At 39.2% G+C, this 26,202-nt stretch overlaps 1 protein-coding gene across 2 annotated transcripts; it reads right to left on the bottom strand.

Moving 5' to 3' along the window:
- Positions 1 to 9,977: 9,977 nt before the first annotated feature.
- Positions 9,978 to 25,791, bottom strand: CDC25C (cell division cycle 25C). Of its 2 annotated transcripts, none has more exons than XM_087955044.1 (14): positions 25,601 to 25,791; positions 24,568 to 24,665; positions 23,262 to 23,295; positions 22,862 to 22,898; positions 22,612 to 22,692; positions 21,235 to 21,360; positions 18,822 to 18,902; positions 18,302 to 18,457; positions 15,500 to 15,601; positions 13,713 to 13,775; positions 13,236 to 13,334; positions 12,905 to 13,038; positions 12,687 to 12,798; positions 9,978 to 10,757 (listed from the first exon to the last, which is right to left on the bottom strand). In XM_087955044.1, the coding sequence occupies exons 1-14, from the start codon at positions 25,714 to 25,716 to the stop codon at positions 10,617 to 10,619; spliced, it is 1,380 nt and encodes a 459-aa protein (XP_087811170.1). In that variant the 5' UTR covers positions 25,717 to 25,791; the 3' UTR covers positions 9,978 to 10,616. The 2 variants fall into 2 exon arrangements, with proteins under 2 accessions (XP_087811170.1, XP_087811171.1); XM_087955045.1 differs by having other exon boundaries at positions 22,862 to 22,895.
- Between the last annotated feature and the right edge of the window lie 411 nt (positions 25,792 to 26,202).

Raw genomic sequence — 26,202 nt, 5'->3', positions numbered from 1 at the left:
TATTGTTATAAGATGCAATGGCTACTAATTCCATGGTTTTAAAAAGCGATCTAATAAATTCAAGCAAGACAAGTCTGTTGAAGGCAATTAGTCTTAAAGACAGCAAATATTAACTATTCCCTGTTATTTTTGGGTTGGGGGCAGCATAATTCCGAATTACAAGATAACTCACAGGAAGATGGGTAAACATTCTCCTCCTACAGTATTCGTTAACTTTCCAAATACATCTGGTCACTGTAAGAAAGAAAATGCTGGCCATATGTGGTTTGATCCAGAAAGATTGTTTTCATGGAATTCAGAGATCAGGGCTAAAGGAAAGGAACAAGGTAGTACCTTCCATTAATATTTTAGGTTACATAATTATTCTAATTATTCTAGTAGGGTCCACACATATATCAATAAGCTGCACAAATATTCTATATATTTTCATATGTACTCTTCTAATGTGTGCACTTTTGCAAGTAACGGTCACTATTGCATATGTTTTATGCACTTTGCCATGTACACTTATCTGAGGTTGCTGTATTTGATGGAACAACTGTAATGGAACTGAAAATTTCTGTCCTATCCCCAAGCTACAGAAACAAACTTAAATGAAAAGATGGACCAGAGGTGTTTAAAAACACATCTATTTTTGGTATCAAACAAAGTAGCAGCTGTTCATACTTCAAGATAGTCTCTTTCATTCTCTTCCAGTTTGCAGATGTGCTGCATTTTTTGTGGCAATGAAATGCTCTTCCCCAAAGCAACTCTGAATTGAATGTGCACTGGCACATAAAGAGAGCAAGAACTGGGCCAGCACCTCAGGGCAGCAGCTGTTCAGAGAAAGAAGCGGCTTTCTACGCTGCTTGTGTTAATAGGCAGAAAACCTAAAACAGAAAGCTAAGCCTTCAGTCCCAGTGACATTTTACAGGTGTAGCAAGACAGAGTATCATAAATTGCTTGCTGACTACCACTTAGTAGTAATCTGGCATCTCTTAGCAAACAGAATTACTGTTCTGTGCAAACTAGAAAAGAGACAGAGGAAAACAATGAGTGACATTCAGCAGATCAATCTGTTTCGTAGACTTTTGTGTGTTCAGGTCCCACCCCTGGCTGACAACAAAGCCACAAGAGCCTCCTCCTCCCCATATTTCTTGCAGCTACAGTCAACACAGACAGCTGGAGCAGAAGAAGTGGACAACCAGCAAAATATGATTTGGCAGCAGCCGCCAAAAAAGCTAATGCAATCCTAAGTTGTATTAACAAGAGGGATACAATCAAGTTCAAGGGAAGTACTAATACCACTCTATAAAGCCTTAGTAAGACCACACCTAGAGTACTGCATCCAGTTTTGGTCACCACATTATAAAAAAGATGTTGATACTCTAGAAAAAGTACAGAGAAGAGCAACCAGGATGATTAGGGGACTGGAGGCTAAAACATACAACGAACGGTTGCAGGAACTGGGCTTGGCTAGTCTAGTAAAGAGAAGGACCAGGGGAGACATGATAGCGGTCTTCCAATATTTGAGGGGCTGCCACAGGGAGGAAGGGGTCAAGCTATTTTCTAAAGTGCCTGTAGGCCAGACAAGGAATAATGGATGGAAACTGAACAAGGAAAGATTTAACCTGAAAATAAGGAGAAACTTTCTGAGATTGAGAACAATCAACCAATGGAACAACTTGCCCTCAACTTGCCCCCACTTGAGACTTTCAAGAAGAGATTGGACTGCCACTTGTCAGAAATGGTGTAGGGCAGTGGTCCCCAACCTTTTTTGTACCAGGGACTGGTTTCACGCAGAAACACTTTTTCAAGGACCGGTTAGGGTTTTTTATTTTTTTATTTATTTATTTATTTATTATTTTATTTATTTATTTATTTATTTTATTTTATTATATATTCCACTCATTGAAAAGCTAGTTAAGACTTAATTTAATCATAATCAAAGTTGGATTGGATTTAATAATCATGGTTAATACAGGCATGATATTCCCCTCTGAAAAAAAAATCGGGACCGGCCAAAAGAGACCCTGCGCTGCGCGCCAAGAAATCACACATACACACAACACCAACGCTACACACCCTTCCTTTCCAGCTGGTCAGGTGTGGATCAGCTCCGGGTAGCCGCTTCCCTGGTGGCGGGGCTGAGGCCGCCGCCCGGGGAGCGCCCGCTGCTTTCCCTCGCCAGGGCCGGGTGGTGGCGTGTTGCCCTGCACTGCGTGACCCCCGCCTGGCAGCGCGCTTCTCGGCACAAGGCAGCCGGGTTGTCCAAGGAGCCCGGCCGGCCAGGCGAGGGGAAGGCAGCGAGGGCCCTGCTGGGATGAGGTGGAAAACCCGCTTGGCAAGGGGCCGGGGAAGCCTGCGGGCAGAGGACCAAGCGCGCTGGGAGGCAGAGATTCTGCCGAGGCCGTCAGACGGAGAGACGGCTGGTCTGTGGCTGCCCAGCTCCCATTTCCTGCCGCTCACCTGAGTGGCCTGTAGCCGCGAGTCGGTGAGGCGATTGAAGAAGAGCTTCTCGTGAGCCTTGACCAGGTCACTGGCTGCTTCCAAAGAGGGTGAGGGAGTTCGTGCAGGCTGGGATCAAGGTAATCGGCAGCAGCGTAGCCTCCCTTCACCAGAGCCTCGCAGAACTCCTGGCGTTAGCCCGGCGAATCAGGAGCCTCCTTCTTAGGGGGAGCAGCTTCTCCACGGCTACCACATTTCCCTTTTCTCTAGCCACACACGGCGTGGGGTTGACATTTTTGGTCGAGCGAGGCTGAGGGACGGCGTCAAAACCAGCGCTCAATCCAGCACGTCGGAACAAGATGGTGCCGAAGCAAAGTAGGCGGCCCGGTCCCAAATGACCCATGGACCGGTACCGGTCCATGGACCGGTGGTTGGGGACCCCTGCTGTAGGGTCTCCTGCTTGGGCGGGGGGTTGGACTAGATGACCTACAAGGTCCCTTCCAACACTGACTATCTGTCTGTTTAAGGGCAGGTACTTCTCATTTGCTTTAACATATGAATAAGATGAATTACTGCAGTGCCTTTACCTTTAAAGAAGGCAGACATGAGGAGCCTTTCTTGGCAGCAGGAATTTGAAGTATGAGAGGAAATGCATCCAAAATCCAAGACCCATGACTCCCATGGGATTGAAATTTGGCAAAGGTGTGGTTATTTCAGTGCTGGTGCACTGGTGCAGTTATGTGATTATCATACAAGAAAGCCAGTGCAATCCCGGGTTGCTTCAACAGAGGGATAGAATGAAGATCACATGAAGTATTAGTACTGCTTTATTGTAGATTGTAGAATACTTTATTGGCCAAGTATGATTGGACACACAAGGAATTTGTCTTGGTGTAAATACTCTCAGTATACATAAAGAAAAGGTATATTCATTAAGATTCAAGAATCATAACGTACAACACTTAATGATAGTCATAGAGTACAATCAACAATCAAATCATACTAGGAAACAGTGATAAGTGATAAGGAGTGGTGAGAAGTTTAACAGTAATAGTAGTGTACACTTCGTAAATAGTTGAACAGTGTTGAGGGAATTATTTGTTTAGCAGAGTGATGGCTTTCGGGAAAAAACTGTTCTTGTGTCTCTTTGTTCTGGTGTGCAGTGCTCTATAGCATCGTTTTGAGGGAAAGGAGTTGAAACAGTTTATGTCCGGGATGTGAGGGGTCTGTAAATATTTTCACAGCCCTCTTTTTGACTCGTGCAGTATACAGGTCCTCAGTTGAAGGCAGGTGGGTAGTAATTGTTTTTTCTGCAGTCCTAATTATCCTCTGAAGTCTGTAATAACAATAATAAGTCTGTAATAAAGCCTTAGTAAGACCACATTTAGAATACTGTGTCCAATCTTGGTCACCATATTATAAAAAAAGATGTTGAGACTCTGGAAAGAATGTAGAAAAAGAGCAACAAAGATGATTAGGAGGCTAGAGGCTAAAACATATGAAGAACAGTTGCAGGAATTGGGCATTTCTAGTCTAATGAAAAGAAGGACTAAGGGGCAACATGATAGCAGTGTTCCAATACTTGGGGGGCTGCCATAAAGAAGAGAGGGTCAACCTACTCTCCAAAGCTCTAGAAAGCAAGACAAGAAACAATGGATGGAAACTAATAAAGGAGCAAAACAACCTAGAACTAAGGAGAACTTTCCTAACAATGAGAACAATTAACCAGTGGAACGGTTTGCCTTCAGAAATTGTGGTTGCTCCATCCTTGGAAGCTTTTAAGGACAGCCACAGGTCTGGAATGGTACAGAGCAGGGATATCAAACCCATGTCGTCACGGCGGTATCACGTGACATATCGGGACTTTTCCCCCATTTGCTAAACTGGGCTTGGGTGTGGCCAGCATGTGACGCATGGGCTGGGAGTTTGAATGCCCTGATATAGGGTCTCCTGTGTGATCAGGGGGTTGGACTAAGAACTTCACAGTCCCTTCCAACTTTGTTGTTCTGTTATTTCCAACACTCTCTGCCAGATTCTTCAAGGAAAATCAATAGGGAGGCTAGCAGGAAGTCAGAACTTGATCCCACTCCCACTGCTTTTTTGCCACGGTCATTCTGCTTCTCTGTTTACATAAGGAAGTATCTGTAAATCATGACCCAATCGGTCACAGGTTGTCTAGTATTACAATAAAAAACTTTAATCCCTTTTACCATGCGCTCTTTCATTTATTGTTTTTCAATTTCAAATGTTTACACTTTTTTTGCAATCACAAATTTATCATTTGTACATAATTCAATATCAATTTCTGTTTTATTTTATGCCTTATTCTAATAAGTATTTCTTTAAATAGAATCTGAATTATTAATACTTCATTTCGTATTAAAATGTTGTTGCAGAACCTGGTCTCGTCTTCTTCCTGACAAAGTGCACAAGAGGTATGTTTCTTAGCTTTGCATATCTTCTATTAATTGTGTACACTTTGTCCACTTCAGCATGCATGTCTTCTTCATCTCATTTCAAAAAAATTGTTAAGGATTAAACAGTCCACCAGGTTCCTCTGCTTTCAATCTTAGGCAGAATTCTTTTTTCAATTCCAGTAGTGCCACATTGTTTAAAAGTTTTTCCTTCTCTCTGTTTATTATTATTTTTCATTTTTCCCCATTAATTTGCTTAACATCTTCAATCTTCAAATGTTTAATTAATACTGTCGTGTCCGTCGCAAGGAATGAGACTCGGAGCCAGTGACTTGGTTCAGCTCATTTATTTGATCTCCGAGATCGGCTCGGCTTCCGAAAGAAAACGGCGGCTTTTATTCTTTGGCCGCAGCGGCCGCGGCCAATGGCACCACTTTGAATCTCCCGCGATTAGTTTCCACCAATCGTGGGAGATTTGCGGCGGGCCAATCCGGGCGGCTCACTCGGCCAATCAGTTCACCGCACGTCTTGTCCAATCGCTGCGCGGTTCTACAAGAATGGTAATGACCGTACAGAACAAATACTTTCTATTGTATTTGCAAATTTTTCATCCATTCTCCCTGATTAGCAGATCTATCTTAACAGATTCTGCCACCCATGCTGTCACTCATATTGTAAAATTTTTCTTCACTTTTTCAAACATCATTTGTAAAATCCCTATTGTTCTGTTATTTGATCTGATGTTTGTTAATAATTCTCTCCTCCCTTCTGTGATTTTTGTTGTTTTCCTGGCAGCAGCCATTTATTTTTTTAAATTTACAATTCAGAAAAGAGAATAATAAAAGAGAAGATCTTTCTTTGTTCTTAATTCTTTAGTCTCATGTGGCATTCAGTAGTTCTAGGGTCATCATTGATCTTTCACAATTTCTCCTTATTTTCTAAGCAAAATCACCCAATCTCTCTTCTTAGGAAATTTAAACAGTTTTCATTCTCTTTCAGAGACATGTTATTCCAATAACTCAAAACTACTTTAAAATAAAAAATATACCCAATTTTATATTTCAAACTTTGGATTAGTTTTTTTCTCTTAGTTGCTATTAAATCTTTATAATTATTTAGTTTTTACTTTAATCTTTCCCTGGGTTGAACAATAACTCACCAGGTGGTTAGTTGTCTTCTGCTCAGAAGATCTCTCTAGCTTTGAAAGTAGTTGTAATCCAACATGCACTATGAAGGAAAACTGTAACTATAAGTCTTCCCTATGCCATCTGGTTTCATAAAACCTGTTTTCATTGTTTATATTATGCATATATCATCTCTTAAAATAATTTAGAATAAGCTGTATCAGGGGAATAGTACAGTTTTGTTCAGGTACCATTGTCTTAAACCAAAAGATCCAATTGTTTGAACCTCTGACAGTGCAATAAATCAAGTTTATAATAGTTAGCGGAATATACATAGTAGTGGGAGAGCTATAAGGCAACTATTTGTCTATTTAAAGGATATTGTTTATAACATTGCTCAAGAAAACTATTTGTGATTTAACATGTTTACCTTGAATGGCATGGGAACATAAAATATATCCAAATTTAGGGATTATCCATTTAGCTGAACTTAAAATAATAGGCCATTGAGAGAACACTAAAGAATATGGAACCAGTTTTCATCGTACAGCATAGTATATAGCATTTGAAGAATTGCCAGCATTTTGTTTCCTGACAGCCTAAGAGAAGCTTATTTGCTGTGTGTTGCATGTAAACAACAGCTGGATGTTGATGCACTTTAATCAGCTTCAACATTTTATTCCCCCGGACTGTTAACTTTACGGTCCTTCCCATGTGTGAACTCAGTGCTAAGCCAAGTTCAGTTTCCTGTCCCTGTGTCCCTGTAATATGTACCCAGAGGGCTTGGGATTTTGAAAGTGAACCAATTAACTATAAACTAAGACATTTTTTAATTCCACAGGAAATGTTATGAAATGTGAGGAATGAATGAGGGCAAGGTACTAATTAAGCCCTCCCATTGGCTGGCTGTAGGGAAGCCTGATAGGGGAGGGAACTAGTGGGGTCACTTGCCTGGAACTCTGTTCTGGGCGATTGAGGGACAAGGCTAGCAGCATCAGTCATAAAAAAAAATACAGGATATTCTCCAGGATTCAAGAAATCCGAATATGGCTTTGATGGAGAAATACATACTTATATATTTTAATGCTATTCCCTTTCAGGATAAGCAACATAATGCTGTATGAAAAAAAGGAGAATGAAATAGCAAGCAAAAAACCAACCAGCAAACAAACAAAGACATAAAGTAAGAAAAAGGAAATTTCTGCATTGCTTTTTGTTCCTGAAAAATGTTGGAAGATGAAAATAACTCCGTTTCATTTCCAGGGCCACAAAACCTATCAACATTGAGCAGGAATTTTATTGATAGCAAGTAGAAAACCAAAACCCTGCATACAGAAGTGGGACTGATTGGACTCAGGCAGCTCAGTGACCCCTATCCAACTTCAGGCTGCTAGGGAGGGCATTGCGGGAATATTTGGGTGTTCAGCTAGCATCAGCCTCCACCAAGTTCCAAGAGGAATTAAGCTTGCCCTGTCTCTGGGATGAGGTCTTTTCTCTGAGGAGGATTCAATGGCTTCTTTGCCAGCCTGACTGTGCCTCTCCCTCCAACACTTTTTTTTAGGTATTAAGATCACTTTTTGATGCACTTCTCTGAGGATTATTACATGGATGAAGCAAAAGACATTCTCCATGCCTACAGTTTATGTGTTTTAAACTCAGCTCTGCTGAGTTTTGAGCAAACCCTGGGTCCTTAACACAGGTTGTGCGTGAGTCCGTAGCTGATATTTTTTCCAGAACTCTTGGTGCTCTGCTCACAAGTTTCTGCAGGTTCTTCCCAGATCTTGCAGTTCTGAGAAGCACAGTTGGGCAACCTCTGGCTTTTCCTTATCCAGAGAAGTCCTCCAAGTCTGGGCTCACTGGCTGGCCCTAATCTCCATTTCAATGTTGCCCCTGCTCCTCAGAGATATATTAGTTCACCATTTACTCCAAGCCTCTCGGTTCTGGTTTAAATTTGGGGTATAGTGCAGGGAAAGGTATAAATGAGCTCTTCCATTCTGCCGCTGGTTTCATTCCCGAAACCCTCAGTTGCTGCCTTGACCCCATTGCCAGCCTTGCAATACTGATCCCCTCCATGATTTGGGCAGGCTATCAAACTGAAACAGTAACATTGTGTAAGAGAATGCATGAGTAACAATTTTGAGGAAAGGGGAGAAGAGATGCTGCCCAGGAAATAATCAGTCAAGAGGGGCAGGAGCCCACAGTTGCTTAACCGTCAGAGAAAGAAAACTAAGGAAGGACCTGCCCTAATGGAGCAAACTGTTAAAATGGAAGGCGGGAAGTTTGTTATTTCAAACTTGCGAGATTCTGTTAATGTAACCGTACAATGTAGATTTAGCTCATCTAGTCATGTTTCCTGTCTAGTTTTACCTGGGAGAACCTAACACATTGTCATTCAACCAATACCTACCTTCCCTCCTGCAGGAAACTGTAAAATAGAGCCAGAAGGCTGCAAAATTGCCTCTTTGCTCAATATAAACACCATAATGCAATTGTGGTGATGGGACTCTTATGCTTGGTCAGCAAAGGGCGGGGAATGCTGGGAGAACTCCTTTTGCTAAGAGCAGAGCTTTAATTTTGGTGAGTTGCTAAAAGAGAAGAAAGGCATTTAATTTTGGTGAGTTCTGACATCTGTGTTTGAAATGCAGGCGGCTTTCTTCACTGGATCCTGGTGCTTCTATATAAGCTTCTATAAGCTTCATCCTCCTCCAGGGCAGGCTGCTCCTTAGCACTGCCAGAAACCACTTTCTTTCCATTCCCGAGTGTGGCAGCTGCGCCATCTGCTGGAAATGCTTTCCTTTCGCGAAGAATTAGTTATGGGAAATACCACCTCAACCTTCCATTGTAAGAAATCACGATTAAAAAAAAAGTCTTAAGCCTGACATTTCCTAATCTAGAGATTCTTTATTCCCCGTCTCCATGCCTTCAACTTTCTTTCTCAAACTGAATGCCAATAATAGAGCATTGTGCCATAGTTTACGCTAGCCCAGTGACACAGGTAGTCCTCGGCAATTTGTTTAGTGACCATTCAAAGTTACGGCAGTGAAAAAAGTGACTTATGACCATTTTTCATATTTATGACCACTGCGGCATCCCCGTGGTCATGTAAATCAGGGGTCTCCAATTTTGGCAACTTTAGGACTTGTAGACTTCAACTCCCAGAATTCTGAGAGTTGAAGTCCACAAGTCTTAAAGTTGCCAAGGTTGGAGACCCCTGATGTAAATTACATTTGGAGGCTGGGCGACTGGTTCATATTTATGACGGTTGCAGTGTCCAAGGGTCATGTGATCACATTTTGCGACCTTCTGGCAAGCAATGTGGAATAAAAGTTCATTTAACTGTGTTACTAACTTAAGAACTGCTACGATTCACTTAACAAATGTGGCAAGAAAGCTCGTAAAATGGGGCAAAACCTCACTTAACAAAATTTTCACTTAGTGACATAAATTTTGGGCTCAATAGTGGTCCTAAGTTGAGGACTACCTGTATAACTCTTCTTTTCACGTAAGTCCAAGAACATGTTAGTGGGATTTAATGGAGATAGTAGCAGCACTTGCGGGCAAGAGATACTCGATCTAATCTACCTCATTACATTGTCTTGAAGGGATGAGGGGAGAAGCATTTGAGGAAAGCCACCTTGGTAATTACAATAAGCCTCTAAAACAGGGGTCCCCAAACTTGGCAACTTTAAGACTTGTGGACTTCCATCTCCCAGAATTTTCCAGCTAGCATAGCTGGCTGGAGAATTCTGGGAGCTGAAGTCCACAAGTCTTAAAGTTGCCAAGTTTGGAGACCTCTGCTCTAAAATTTTACAATATTGTGAATGTACTTATTTGAGAGATTACCTTGTCACCTTTATTGTCTGAAGAAGTATCAACTTAGAATAAGTTTGAATATGTAATTTTATTTTTGTCCAGAATTACAATTGTTCGTGTATGCGATCATTAAAAAACATTTTTCCAGAACTGCCAAAAAGAAGTGATTCACCTGGAATGGCAATTTTACAAAATCTGAAGGTATGCGCCATAGCAGCTTATTATACTTTTCTATATACCAAATCACTCATTGCTAAGATATTCTTCTTAAGAAGAAGATAACCCTTGAAAGAAAACAAGTATGAAATGCCTCATGCTTTTTCTTCTCACCTTCTCACCTGGATGGTATCGTTCCAAATGAGCGTTTGATTTTTCAGCTACTAAGGCTATTACTTACATATGCATACAAAACGAAATACATAAACAACATTTGATAATCTTCCAGAACAGTTTATTCTTCCATTAAAATGAGGCACTCACGGCCCAAAAACTTAAAGTAACATTTAAAAGGAATTAAGTCTCCCTCTGAAAACTAGCTCAAGTCTGGATTACAAAGCAGCTCAGCCTGCTGCTTTAGGAGACATTCTAGGCATTGTTTCTCACAGGGGCCATTGCCAGTTTTGCTGAGGTGGTTCCATTAGGAATGTCCACACTTGGCCACCGTACTTTCAAACTAGGGATCTCTGCATTTTGGAGCACTCCTCATTGTAACCACTGCCAGGGTTGCTTGGTCCTGGCAAGCTCACTTTCTTAGCCTCTCAGCACGTTTTACAGATGCTGCAGCTTTTCCTTGGGCCAAGGAACTCTCTTGGGAGGCCGTCTCCTCCTGGCTGTGAACTCATAGCTTCATGAGACGAACAATGTGATCTCTGCGCCTCCGTTCCCCTGCCCAGGTCTTGCTTTTAACATGGAACTTGACCATCTCTGCCTTGAAATCCTGGTGATCCATGGGACAGTAACTCTGTGGTTCACATAGATCCTATCAGAAAAGGAGATCAACGATGATATAAAGGTAAAGGTTCCCCTCGCACATGCGTGCTAGTCGTTTCTGGCTCGAGGGGGCGGTGCTCATTTCTGTTACAAACCCAAAGAGTCAGTGCTGTCTGAAGACGTCTCCGTGGTCATGTGGCTGGCATGACTAAATGGCGAAAGCGCACGGAACGCTGTTACCTTCCCACCAAAGTGGTCCTTATTTTTCTACTTGCATTTTTACATGCTTTCGAACTGCTAGGTTGGCAGAAGCTGGGACAAGTAACGGGAGCTCACTCTGTTACGCGGTGCTAGGGATTTGAACCGCTGAACTGCCGACCTTTCTGATCGACAAGCTCAGGGTCTTAGCCACTGAGCCACCACGTCCTCTTTAATGATATATATTCCCATAATTTAAAGCCCACAATTTAGTTAATCACAACAATTAGTCACAAAAATAACAACATACAACTTCAAAAAAAGAGAATCAGTATATTATGGCTCTTTGATTCATAGGGGGAAAACAAGTAAAATCTTGTAATTTGTTTCCATTAAACGTTTAGAAAACAGGAAAGATACTAATGGGATAAGAGGAAAAGCCCATATCTAGGCATGTTGCTTTTCCATTTATTTAGTCATCTATGGAATTTATAAGCTGTTCCACTGTATTGTGACTCTGGATGCCTTACAGCAGGGGTGGGCAACTATGGCCCTTTTATGAATTATGGACTTCAATTCCCAGAATTCCTGAGCAAGCCATGCTAGCTCAGGAATTTTGGGTGTTGAAGTCCACGTCATAAAGGGGCCATAGTTGCCCACCTCTGCCTTACAGAGTGCAAAAATAAAATTCCAGTGTCATTCTTCGATGCCATTCCTTCCCAAATCTGGATCTAGATGTTCCAAACCAAACACAAGTAATGTGTGAAATCTTCCTTCGATTTCTCAAAGCGCCTCACTATGGGTACATAGTTCCAAGCACTTTCTTTTTCTTTTTCTATATCCTGCATCAACTACCCTGTGTGGATAAATTTGAAAGCATGCGATTTGCCCTATAAGCTTCATGGCTTTGGGAATCTGAACCTGGGTCTCTACTTTCTAATCCAGCACTTTTACCTCTCATAGTGCATATGAAAAGGATATTTAGTTGTTTTATAATTGTATTCTTTTTTTTGGTAATTACAAGATGCAAAATTTTTCTGTTCTTAAAGATTCTTTAAGCATAAGATTGCCACACACTTTTCCTAATAGTGTCCTCTTAACTGAGGGTAAATTTGAACATAATCCAGAAAGGGACAGTATCAAGTAAATCTTTGCCCAACAATCTGCCTATAGCTCCACCCTGGGAAATGCAGAGTGCTGGATTAGACCAAGGCATGTATTGTCCATGGGGCTGCCTCTGAAAACAACTTGTAGACTTCTGTTTATACAAAATACCACATTTTTTGTCAAACAGAATATTTTTCTCATTTTAAAAGAACTTGACTCATTTCAAAGTGCTGGTTTCAGTCTCTATAAGCACTCTGCAGCTTGAATCAAAATAGGCAGCACTATGTAGAAATCTAAACGTTAAAATAAGTGATGGAAACCTTTCTATGATGTATCTTTTCCAGAAGCAAATAGAGATTAAGACCTTACCTGAAATGGAATATCCAGAAATTTTCCTGGTGCTAATTAATTAAAAGCATTAAATTGGCTGAATTTTTATACAAATAATATCTAATTCTTAACTGCTTCTTTACTAGCCAGATTTTCATTTTTATTACTGTACTATATTGTTCAAGGGTTCTTTATTAAGGTTTCTTAGTTTAAAATCAATCTAGGTAAAAAGATATGGAATACTGAAAGAAAATATGATCTTTGCTATTGTTGGAATCGTCATCATCTGACAGATAAAATGCATTTCTACAATATATAACAATAGTCTTTGTCTCATTGTTACCTTGTTTTCTAGAAAGAACTCCTTGTAACCACCTTGGAGGACATAAAGTTCAGGATAGTGCAGGGCAGGATATTCATTCATGGTTCGGTCTTCCTCTCTCAGGTAACGACACCTTCACAGCAAGGCAACTGGTTATCCTGCCTATCTAGGGACTTCACCTGTTTCCCTTTTCCAAAAAGTCCCCTCCACCCCCACAGCCCGCTGTGGTCCACACTCACATCTTGGGACCCCTTTCAGAAGAAAATTCACAATGGAATACAAGGATGAGGCGCTTCTGAGGTGATGATGGAAGCAGAGGTTTCCTCAGGAAAAGTTCAAATAAATCATCTTGTCTGTGAATATTCAAGGCCCCCTGTAAAAAGAAACAAAATATGGACCTCTGCTATCAGTAGGCCACAGACTGTGCCAGGTAGGGATGGCTGGGGGTTCTACTTCAACATAACTGAAGGCCACCAGACCGGGAAGGCTGCTATTAAGACATTCCTCAAGCATGTTACACATATGAGTTCCTTTGCAGAACACGATTCATCCAGAATATGATTCCCTCACCTTGATGTGACCCCCATGATATTCATAGGGATAGCGGCAGTCAATAATGTAGAACTTCTCTATAAGGCTTTGAAATTGATTGTGGAGCAGCGCTACCATCTGTAAAAAGAAAAGAATGGCACCCACACTGACGTAATCTTCATCTCTTAAGTTTTACTTAGCTCACAGAGTTATTATGAAGACAAAGAATAAATGCTATCCCAAGCATTTTGGCTGGAGAGTTGAATAAACATGGAGACTATGGTGTAGCTAAAATCCCTTAGATACTCCACAGAAGAATGTTAAGGACAGAGAAGCTTGCTTGATTAGGTACTGACTACAGCAAGATCCTTTCAGCTATCTTCTGAAACTTTTACAGAACCAAGTGACCCTAATGAAAAGGAGGTACAGCTAGAATTCAGCTGACCTGTGAAAACATATTTGCAAAATCAAAATGGAAAGAGGAAGTCAGATATATGAACAGGTATGATTGCTTACAGTATCTGCAGTGATATATCTCAGATCTGAATGCCTTCCTGTGACTGTTGGCAATGCATAGACCTAGAGAAACACAATCACATTTAATGTTTAAAATTTCTACAATTCAAAAGATCCTCTAGCTTTTTCAAGCCTCAGCAAGATAAGCCCTAACACCAGCAAAATAATCCTGAATGCGATTGCTGGGAAATAAGATGCACCGGATTCAGGAGAAAATGCCCTGAAGTAAATTCGCAAACATTTCACCTACATGTATATTAAGATAATAATAAATATACATCATAATTCCCTATTCAAAATGTCCTACGTGTTTTGAAGGCAGTATAATTGTTTGGGCCATATACTAAGATTGTTTTTTCTGAGCTATTTCAGGCACTGTGGAAAATTGCACTGTGGAAAATTATTGCCTGAAAAGTTTTGATCTGAAAATCCATTTACTATCACTTCTTACCCTCCCATTTTGTTCTTACATATTTGCTTTGTTCTTACATATGTAATGTCAATGAACATTTGGTATCCTCCCTTGTGGGAGTTTCTAATTTTTCAAAGCCAAATAAAGATAGTTTACTGTGACTAGTATCATGGTGGAGATTATTGCAAGTTGCTCAAGACTGCACTGTAATAACACCACCACAATATACTATAGTATTCATATTATTCAAATAATCAGGATCACAAAATGACAATAGCAGGATGTGACAAGGGTAAAAAAGCAGCATGGAGTGCATTATTACAAATAAATTTGAAGAAACAAACTTATTATTTAAAAGTATGGGGGGGGGTTGCCCATAGTTTCTGATTATTATTGTACCAGTTCATGCAACTTCTATATCTGGATGACTATTTATGTATTGGTATCAGAGATATTGCTTTGCTCAAATTTAATATAAGCGATGCTCTATTTTACTAGGCTCATCCAGGCAGATTTAGAATTTGTTTGCAATCACTTTTCACTATTTTGCTCTTGTAACTATTGTTTTAAACTGAATGCAGGATAATGTAATAACTAATAACATTACAGACTCCATTTTCTATAGTTATTCTAATGCTTCTTTTCAGAAATAAGCTCTAGATATATTAAGAACATTAATTTAAGATTCATTGGATCTGAGAAAAATTAATGTGCACTTTTAGTTGAGTACTAAAAAAAAATCAAAATATAAATCTATTAATGGCATTCTGGCAGCTATCTTATGCTGGCATCACACTAACTACTACAGAGTAGTGTTAACCTTAAGAATTGTTTGAGAATGGAAAGAGGGGGTCACATTAAACTCCTAACCCTACAATAAAACATGCTCAAAAGTTAGAAGAATATTTCAGGTTGGTTTAGTGTCCATTTCAGAGTTCTCTGGTAATCTGTGAGAATGGCCAACCACATATGAGTCTTACATCACACCGTTACAGAAGGGACTTTGCATTTGAGTTTGATGGATTAGAATCATGTCTATCTGAATTTCTAAAAGTGAAGTAGCGTCTTTATGCTAGCGTGTGCTGCTACTTACACAATTCTTAACTGGAAGTCTTAATCATCCAGCTGTAGGACATGACAAACAGCTCTTCTAATCTGTTACCTACCAGATGGTAGGTCTTGTCTGCCAACACATAATCAGATTTCCCATACTGACAAACTTTTCATCACTGCTTAGACTGAACAGTACAGAATAACTGTTTCAGCATTGTTCAATTATTAGGAGGAAGGTTTGGGATAGCATAACATGGACAAAGTCAACATTCTTCTTCCTACCCACCCAAAAAAAGAATCAGAGAAACAAGAAGGCACCTACGTTAGAGAAATCACCAATTAACTGCCTGAAGCCTTGGTCTTGATCAAGGGCTCTGGTGATCTTGATGTCAGAAAGGGAGGCTGTTTTCTTCAAAAGCATAACCTATAAACAAGCAGGCAATCCATCAATACGTATGCAGACAAATAACTGCGAGGATCAGTCTTCTGTGCATGAGGAAGCTTGAGATAATAAAGTTAAATATATAGTTAATAACATAGTTAAATATTTCTACAAAAAATACAAAGATCTGTGTCAAAGCGGGAGAATTGAAATATTTAATACTAGATGAAAGCTTGGATACAAGCGTAATGAAACCCTTGATGTTCATTGACTGATTCAACTGTCAGTCTGAGCAAAACCATTGAATTTAAACCATAAGTGTAAATAGAACTAGGATCAAAAACAGTCCCAATAAATACAGGAGGATCCCTGTACAATTAATAATCATGTAAGAAATTATATGAGTGACAAGGAAACTTCAGTTAAAGAAAAATTCTTAACCAAATAAAAACAAAACACATAGTGAAAATACAAATGGACAATAAATATTACAAAACAGACCATGAAGAACTTAATGATAAAAAGATTTAAACCATTCATTTTTAAGGCAGAGATTGGGGGTAAGTGGACAATTATCCTAATGACAAGAGTTACAAGGAAGAATTCTTTAAGGACCAGTGTTGGGATTGGTGCCTTTTAAATGCAAAATTATTTGGGATGCTAAATTAAAAATAAAGACCAAGAGGCTCTCTAAATCAGGGGTCGCCTACCTTTTGGACCTCAGGGACTACCAAACTCATAATATTAAATCCCAGGGACCACTAATATGAATTTTGACTGACGGTGGCTTGCTGACGTTAGTGGGGGGGAGGGGAGAGAGAGAGAGAGAGAGAGAGAGAGAGAGAGAGAGAGAGATCTGATCTAACCTCTCTCTGTCTCTCCCTCCCTCCCTCCCTCCCTCCCTCTCTCTCTCTCACACACACACACAAACACAGAGGCAGGGGTGGGATTCAAATTTCTTAACAACCGGTTCTTGGGTGTGGCCTAATTTGTGAGAGTGACTTGGTGGTCATGTGACTGGCTGGGCATGGCTTGTATGTAAATATTATAAATATCTATATAAATATTGAATTTTTTATTAAAAAAGAGCAACTTTTACCCAAAATCAGGCAAAGCAGGCAGGCAGATTGAGTTGCTCACAGAATCACTTAGAGATCTGTGTTTCTGCCATTGGCTAGCTGAGTCTGCACTGAATAATAGAACCTTCAGTCCTAAGGGAGGTTCGGCTCTGCTTAAAAGCAGAGCCGAAGATATAAAGATTAGATCCAACGATTTCCTGCTTTCTAGATAATCTAAATCTGGCACAGCAGAACAGCTGATGGTTGGAAAAGAAAAAAGAAAAAATAGCAACTTAGCAGGCAAATTTGCCAGGTAAGGAGTGAGAGGGCAGGGAGGGTTCCCGCAGGCCACATGGGTGGCGCAGCCTTGTGTTCCCACACAGACTGGATTAATTGCTTTGGGGAGTGCTCTGGGGGTGACATTTCTCTGCGGAGCATCAAAATTTTCTCACTGGTTGGTGACCATTGCTCTAAATTGAATAGGCTGGATGCATCATATCCTGGCCATGCCCACACCCAGTTTAGCAAAAGGGGTGAAAGTTCCGATACGTCACATGATGCCACCGTGATGATGTGAGTTTGACATCCCTGATTTAGAACTACCTGTAATCCTGCTGTGCTGGGAATTACAAAGTAGCCTGAACATCATCGGAATCTAATTAGCTCAAGGAAGATACAGGGATAGCAGGCCTGTAGATTATTGTTGAATCTAATGCATCATGTCTTAAATGCCAGTTGTTTGGGAAAAAAGTAAAATAGTTAGCCCTATCAAATGTGTAAACTGGGTGTTTCTGCTCATCAGTGGATGAAACATAATGCTGTAATAAACAGATTTCTGGCCAGCAAGATTCCTCTAAACATCTTGGCTGTTTGTTACCTTCTATTTGAACAAGAGAAAAATACCTGTGCTTCCCTACCTATTCTTGACATAGTTGATGAATGTATCTTTTCTTTTATGTATACTGAGAGTATTTACACCAAGACAAATTCCTTGTGTGTCCAACCACACTTGACCAATAAAGAATTCTATTTCTATTTCTATTCTATTTCTATTCTATTTCTATTCCATTCATTCCTTCTATTCTATTCTATTCTATTCTATAGTCTATTCTATTCTATATTCTATATTCTATATTCTATATTCTATATTCTATATTTCTATTCTATTCTATTCTATTCTATTCTATTCTATTCTATTCCATTCCATTCCATTCATTCCTTCTATTCTATAGTCTATTCTATTCTATATTCCTATTCTATTCTATTCTATAGTCTATTCTATTCTATATTCTATATTCTATATTCTATATTCTATATTCTATTCTATTCTATTCTATTCTATTCTAGTCTATTCTAGTCTATTCTAGTCTATTCTATTCTATTCTATTCTATTCTATTCTATTCCATTCCATTCCATTCCATTCATTCCTTCTATTCTATAGTCTATTCTATTCTATATTCTATATTCCTATTCTATTCTATAGTCTATTCTATATTCTATATTCTATATTCTATATTCTATATTCTATATTCTATATTTCTATTCTATTCTATTCTATTCTATTCTATTCTATTCTATTCTATTCTATTCTATTCTATTCTATTGATCATTCTAGCCTTGATACCAAAACCCAGGAATTTAGGGAAAAGGTCCTGGATATGAGGATTAACTGTCGTTTCTTACCCCATCTGGCCCTTCTTGGATTGGGCTGCACTTCCATGTCACCTTCGCTGGAGTTTCATCATCGTAGCTTTTCACTGTCCTCTTTGAGTCAGGTCTGTTTAGTTTTGCTGGCAGAGATGGAGATCGGAAAAGGTAGCTCTTGTTCATGAAGACCTGCTAAATGTGCAAACAAACATGGAGATCAAGATAGAAGGAAGAAAGGACACTACATTTGACTTCATCAGTCGCATTAAGGAGGATGGGCTGATCGATATATTTTTTTCTATCAACTATACTTCTAACAACTGTACTATTGCTAGCTCTATGAGATGAGTCTGACAGCTTCAGTTTTGCAAAAGCCTTGCAAATCAGCCCACAAATTGTTTTAATGAACTAGCCATAAACACATTAAACATTTGAGCCTTTAGATGCTGTTGTTTTCAGACCGGATCATTTGGAAGACAAGCTGTTACTTGCTGTTGGCTACAAGGCAACAGCCCGAGTTAACTAAATGGCTGATTTTTAAAAAATCCCCGTTTACCCCATTGATATTGATGTCCTGAGCACGGAGAGGTCCAGACAACAAGGCAGCCATGCTAGAGTGGTGGGCAGAAAAGGACTTCTATGGAGGAATCACAGGAGAAAACAGAGCATTAAAAAAATTAGAATTGCCAGATGAAAAGAGAACATTAGGCACTTACAGCTTTAATAGTTGTACAAAAGAAGGATTTCAACTGGGGAAGCTCATCTTACAAAATATTCTCAGTCCTCTTCTTCATCTGGCTATGTTTGCTGAACCTGAGCTATTTCATTATACAGAAGCAGAAGAGTGGCAAATGTAGAACCACTTCTATTAACAAAAATACCACCTTTCCTTTAATTCTGCCAGCATTTGAGTGGCAATTTCATACTCTACAGGACTGTGATTCTGCCCACTTTCCACTTTCCCAATCTGGATCATTTTCTCATCCCACTGTGGTCAAAGTTATGAGGAAATGCACAAGGAAAGAAAGGATGGCTACGTGGGTCTAACAAAAACAAAAATTTTGGGATGAAGGAATGACTATATTTTAGTACAGGTAGTCCTCAAATTATAACAGTTAATTAAGTGATCATTTGAAGTTACAGTGGCAGTGAAAAATGTGATTTATGATCGTTTTTCATGCTTACAGCCACTGCAGCATTCCCATGGGTACATGACCAAAGTTCAGGCGTTTGGCAACTAACTCATATTTATAATGGTTGCAGTATCTCGGGGTCATGTGGTCACTTTTTGTGACCTTTGGACAAGCAAAGTCAATGGGGAAGCCAGATTCACTTAGCAACCATGTTACTAACTTAACAACTGCACTGATTCTCTTAACAACAGTGGCAAGGTCGTAAAATGAGAAAAAATTTACTTAACAAATGTTTTGCTTAGCAACAGAAATGTTGAGCTCAATTGTGGTCATAAGTCGAGGACTACCTGTACTTACATCAATATTCATTTAGTAATCTACAGATACAGTACAGAAAGGGAGGTATTTCTGAGGTGATTCAGCTCTAGAACTCATGACAAATGAATAGCAGCCAGTATAAGAACTTCTGCTGGACTTTGGAGCAAGCTCTAATTAGGGATGTTCATTTTTATCTGGCAGAAGAGAAATAGAAGTGGTTCAAAGAATCTCTTCCAGTGTTCAACATTTTGAGATATGTTGCAGGCTGTGACTGAAATTACTGGAGTAGAAAATCTAAAAACTCATTATTGAAACCCCAGAATGAATGAACTTTTCTTATTCTAGCATGCTACTCTGGGGGTTTGAATGAATTATTAAAAATTTAGCCAGTTCCAACAAATAAACTGAATTATATCTAGGTTTTAAAAATCAGTCCCAAGTCAAGGCTGAATCTTCTCCTTGCGATAAAATGTATAAACTTCTCACCACCACTATGACAATCTTGAGCATTAGATATTTATACAGGTAGTTCTCAACTTACGACAATTGGGAGCTCAAAATTTCTGTTGGCTAAGTGAGGCATTTGTAAAGTGAGTTTTGCCCCATTTTATGATGTTTCTTACCACAGTTTGCTAAGTGAATCAGTGCACTTAAAATTAATAACATGGTTGTTACATGAATTTGGCTTCCCCATTGACTCTGCTTCTCAGAAGGTAGCAAAAACTAATCACATGCCTTCGGGACACTACAGCCATCATAAATATGAGTCAGTTGCCAAGCATCTGAATTTTGATCATGTATCCATGGAGATGCTGCAACGGTTGTGTGAAAAATGGTCATGTCATTTTTCCCCTCAGTACTGTTGTAACTTCAAATGGTCACTAAAAGAACTGTTGTAAGTTGAGGACTACCTGTAGTGTCTTGGAATACTGCATTTAAACCTACCCTTTGAACAAGATACCTAGCCATTTTTCTCTAATGTTTGAAAATGCATCAGTGTAACGGAATACAAGCTCCAACCTCCAATTTCCTCAAAGATCACTCCGATAGCCCTCATCAAAGGCTCTTCCTCCAGCCTTGCAGCAGATCAGACCCAACACTGCTATTACTTGGCATTATTGCCATTCATGGTTGGCAATCTCTACTTGCTTTCTCTGGTCTTTTTTTGAAATGAATACAACTGCCCACAAAGTGACTTTTAACTCATCCTTCTTACCAAGGGTTGGATGCTGCTGGTATAACGACCGGTTTGGCGATTGCATGCTTCGTGCGCGTGCATTAACAGCAATGTAAAAATCCTTACCTGCTACGTTACTTCAGGGAAGTAACACAGCTGAGGAGTAGCAATCCGCTCTTCTGCACTGATCAGCTGGGACAATAAGGGTCAGTACAAGGCAAGGGTGGCTGGGCAGGCCCACATGATTGTGGGAGCGAACTGGTTGGCTCCCAGCTGATCTTCGGAGCTAGGGGTTCACCCGAACTGGTCCGAACCGGCAGAATCCCACCCCTGCTTCTCACCTCAATTTCTTCTTTTTCACTGGAACAGAGCTCCTCAGAAAAGCCATCCAAGGCTTCTGGGATTCCGGAAGCATCTATTGGGCTGCCAAGAGATTTCATCTCACAGTCCATTAAATCCTCTGCTTTCTGGAAAGAAAACCAATTACAGATGAAATCCACCAGTTTTCAAATATGCAAACATTTACTCTACAGATGGTCCTTGACTGATGACCGTTCATTTAACAACCATTCAAAATTATGATGGCACTGAAAAAATGACTGACAGTCTTTGCACTTACGACCTGCAGCTGTGTGATCGTGATCTGGGTATGGCTCATATTTACAATGGTTGCAGCGTCCCAAGGCCATGATTGCCATTTCTGACCTTCTCAGCCGGCTTCCAACAAGCAATCTGATTAATGACTGTGCGATATGCTTAACAACCATGGCAAAACTGGGTGTGGTCTCATGATGACTCATTTAGCAACTGTACCATTTAGTGATGGAAGTTCTGGTCCTGATTGCGATTGTAAGTCAAGAAGCACCTGTATCTAATGGATATGTGCTTTGATTAATGTGTCCCAAAATACAGTCATGTTGTATTCAAATCTTCCAAACCAAAATATTGAAACTGGTCTTTTTTCCTATGGCTTCTTCATTGCTTTTCTTTGAATCTTCTGAATTCTTTTTAAAATATGGTGCCAAAATTGTATGTAATAATGAAAGTGGGGGTTGACAAACATAAAGAAAATCTATCTCATCTAAAAAAATATATTTCTTTTAATGCCAACAAAACTTGCCTTTTCCCCCCTGCCACTTTGCACCACTGATCCTCACCTTCCTCCAGGCAAGTATAACCAACTTCAGTAACTTAACACCTTCTGCACTATTTCAGTAAAAATAAACACTTCCTTTCATCTCAGCCCTTATTAATGCTCAAATTGTAAAAACTCATCATTTAGTCCTAATCAGCAAAAATCTGTTAAGAGCTACCAGAATAAGCAGGTAGTTCTCAGAGACTGTTCAAAGTTATGAAGGAACCACCTTCCCAAAGGTACTTTTAACTTGATTTCGAAGTTAAAATGGCCGCACTCCCCCATCATGTGATCACATTTTGGGTGCTTGGAAACTGGCTTAACCTTATGGCTCAACCATTTTCTATGGTTACAATTACAAAATGTGGTTACAATAGATATTGAGTTAACTATAATCTCAAATCCCCCCATGACCCTCAGAAATATCTGCAATTTGCTTCTGGAAAGCATCATCCATATTTTTTTTCCATATCATAAAAATTAGGGTGGACATCACTGCCATGAAGCAGAAAGATCTACCTGGATCTTGGCAGAAGGTTATGGGTACTTATAGAAAAGCCCGTCTGTTACAATAGATACTCACATTTCTCTTGTTCACTGAAAGACACCGAATTTCCCCGCTAATTTGCTGGAGGTAACTTGGTGTGCTGCACAATACCTCAGGCTAAAATATCAAGGGAAATGAATGGTACTGTCAAGTTCTGGTTTGGTATGTCTGTCTGTTGATTTATATAACACTTAAGAGCATCAACAATTAGTGCTCCTGGTTCTCAGATTCACCTAAAAAGCCTCTCATAAGGTAACTAAACTCCATCATAGCAGAAAGGAAATACCTGGAGCAACTGCACACACTGCTTCGCTGAGTCTCTGCTGAGAGAAAAAGAGAACTAGTGAGAGATCATTGGTATGAACTGAGTAAAAATTTAGCATACTCCCCAATCTACTCCTGTGCACCCGCTGACAATGGGTACCTGGTTCACATATTGGGATATGTTATGTTTCATTTAACCATTCAACAGTTTATTGAATAAATCACAGTTGGCTTGGTTTGCACCATATGTTAGATAAAAATAACTGTGTTGTGGGGCTATCCTTGAAGAACCTTTGGAAGTTACAACTGGTGCAGAGTGCAGCAGCATGGGTAATTTTGGGCCCCCCAAGAATGGTTCCTATAATACCACTGCTCCATAAAGTTAATATAGTTAAGCTACAAAATCAGTAGGTAGAACTTACAGCTGATCCTGGAATTCTGTTAAGTTAGTTTTATCTGCAAGTCACAAAGTGAGAAAATAGAAACCTGAAAACCTAGGAATAGTTATGCTATTAAATAGTACATACACTTGAGCTTAAGGAATCTAAATCAGAGTGAACAGATTAAGTCATCTTTCATATCTGAAAATTAGTTATCCTGGTTCAGCTAAAGATGTCCAATCAATATGGAATATAGGGTTGCAAAATATATTCAGTTGTTTAAGATATTGCTAGAGTCCCCCAAACCATAAATACATGCCTATCACATAAGAAACCACATAACTCTATAAAACCAAGCTTATCATATAATTACAAAGTTAATATAAGTAGTGAAATCAAGGAATAATTTGTAATTTTTTTAAAAAATGGAATTTTATAAACTATATTTCTTGGGAGTAAACGGTAATTGGAATACTGTATTTCAGTAGATAAGAGAGGCAGCTGTATGTGCAGGCAAATATCTCTACACTTTTTGTAAATCTGGAATATAGCAGTGAAATTTACATGGATATCTGGCTTGGGTTTATAGCTAGGTTTGTTATGTTCTATAAACGTATCAATATACTGCCTTGGGAAACAAATATATTAAATAAAATAGATAATACAGATAACCGGATTTAAGATTACGAAAAATCAATTTAAGACAGAATTTCTCATAGCTTTAGTTTTAGTAATTGCCTAAACTGGTTAGAATACTAGAGTTGATATAATAGAGGGCTGTCAAACTCGTCATGCCCATACCATTTATGTCATGATACATCATGGCAGGACGTGAGTTTGACCCCCCTGATATAATAGATGAACTGATTTGTCTATGACAACAAAACTTGTTTTTAGAGGTGTATACAGGTGGTCCTCGAGTTACAACCACAATTGAGCCCAAAATTTATGTTGCTAAGTGAGACATTTGTTAATTTTGCCTCATTTTATGACCTTTCTTATCACAGTTGTTAAGTGAATCACTGCAATTGTTAGCAACACGGTTGTTAAGTGAATCTGGTTAAGTGAATCTGTCAGGTCGCAAAATCACATGACTCTGAATACTGCAACTGTCATAAATATGAATCAGTTGCCAAGCATCCACATTTTTATCACATGGCCATGAGGATGCTTGCAAGGGTTGTAAGTGTGAAAAACGGCCATAAATTACTTTTTTCAGTGCCACTGACCAATCACTAAATGAAGTGTTGTAAGTTGTAAGTTGTAGTAAGTTGAGGACTACCTGCATGCTGCTCAAATTGCTTACTAATAGCAGAACTAAAACTCTACAGCAGGCAGCAATTATTACCAATCTCCTGTGCTCCTGGGGACTGACTGAAGGAGAAAGCAATTTCCTCTTCTCTGCTGCTGATATTGGACAGATCTAAGCAACGTCTTGGTGTGTCCCTACAAATTATGAACAGGCAGGTAGATACACATGTACACACACACACACACTAGCAATGCACACTGAAATCCACAGAAATTACCATTACACCATTGAAATAGACATATTTGTTTTATTAGGATGAACACCCCTAGACAGTCTCATACATCAACTGACAGATTATATTTGAAAACTGTTTTCTACATTTTAATATATCTTGAGACGATAACATCTAGCCTAAGATGCTACTTAAGACTATTGATTGTATCAAAGCCAACATAGTCAAGTGTCACTGAAACCAATATAGAGAAGTCAGAAAATAGCTAAGTTTGTCTATATACAGTGAACTAAACCTTATGGCTCCCATATCAGATGTAAAACAGAACCCCAAAATGGAATTTTTAAAAATCATCTTCTTCTTCTCCAATTCAAAACTGCAATTTATTACTCTTTACCATTTCCTGCTGTTTAAATAGAGGATTCGTGAAAAGTCACCCTCTCTGACCATCTAAAATTGGTCTTGGGCTTGTTTAACAAGCAAGATTGCATACAGGATGAATTACAGGTAGTTCATAAACCGTCTTATCCAATTACCAAACTAAGTGCACTCATTTTCAAAGTTGGCATGTTATCTGAGCTTTATTATAAAGTAACTATAGTAACCCAATATGCACATTTGTTATACCTACTTATGTCTGGTGAAGACCTGGAGATCACTTATTCATGTTTTAACTATGTTTCTTTTCCTAAAACTAAATATATTATCTAAGGATGGATTTAGGAACTTTTATAAATTGACTGCCATAGTTCTTGGGCATACAGTATTCCTAGTATGATTGTTTAAAAAGAATTAAAATTTCAGATTAGCTTCCCAGCTAATTCTGTGCCATGCCTTTGGAAAAAAAGAAAATATTCCACCCCACATTATTGTATCAAACAGGAGAAAAAAAATTACCCTGCTAAAGTGCTAAGGTTTTGGAAATCCCAAGAGAGATTCAACACAGGAGTAAGAGGAGGTTCCGGAGTAAATGGCAGAGATATCTTGACATTCTTGATCATATTCAGTGCCATCCTGCAGCTAGAACTAAACAAAGGAACAATAATTTCTACAGGGGGATAATTTTCAAATCAGCTTTACTGATCGCCACTAAGGCACCACTTAAAACAGCAGTTTCCTTTTTTTATTTTTACAAGCCTGTCTCTTTATTATAATAATCACTATTTAAGAGCTCACAATCAGGTACCTCAAACTGAAACAAGCAGCAGCAAACTCTTGAGAGATTAGACTAGGAAGCTAGTAACAATCAGGCTAAAAAGATATATATCCAGTTCAACTTTTTAATTTTTTTCTTAAAAAAAATTATATATATATATATATACACATATACATACATACACACACACATACACACACACACACACAGAGATGGCAGCAAATATACCCAATACCGCTTCCGCCTATTTCCCCCCACATCAACTCTACAAGATAATAAATTGGGCTGGGAAAGAATGATTGGTCAAAGTTACGCGGTTGCCTTCCTCTTAAAGAGAAATGAG

The sequence above is a fragment of the Notechis scutatus genome, chromosome 2 (assembly GCF_049901735.1).
Source record: "Notechis scutatus isolate UNSWTSFEM ecotype Mainland chromosome 2, rNotScu1.2, whole genome shotgun sequence".
Classification (NCBI taxonomy): Eukaryota; Metazoa; Chordata; class Lepidosauria; order Squamata; family Elapidae; genus Notechis; species Notechis scutatus.
Note: the sequence above shows the minus strand (reverse complement) of the source record. Positions and strands in the feature narration are given on the sequence as shown.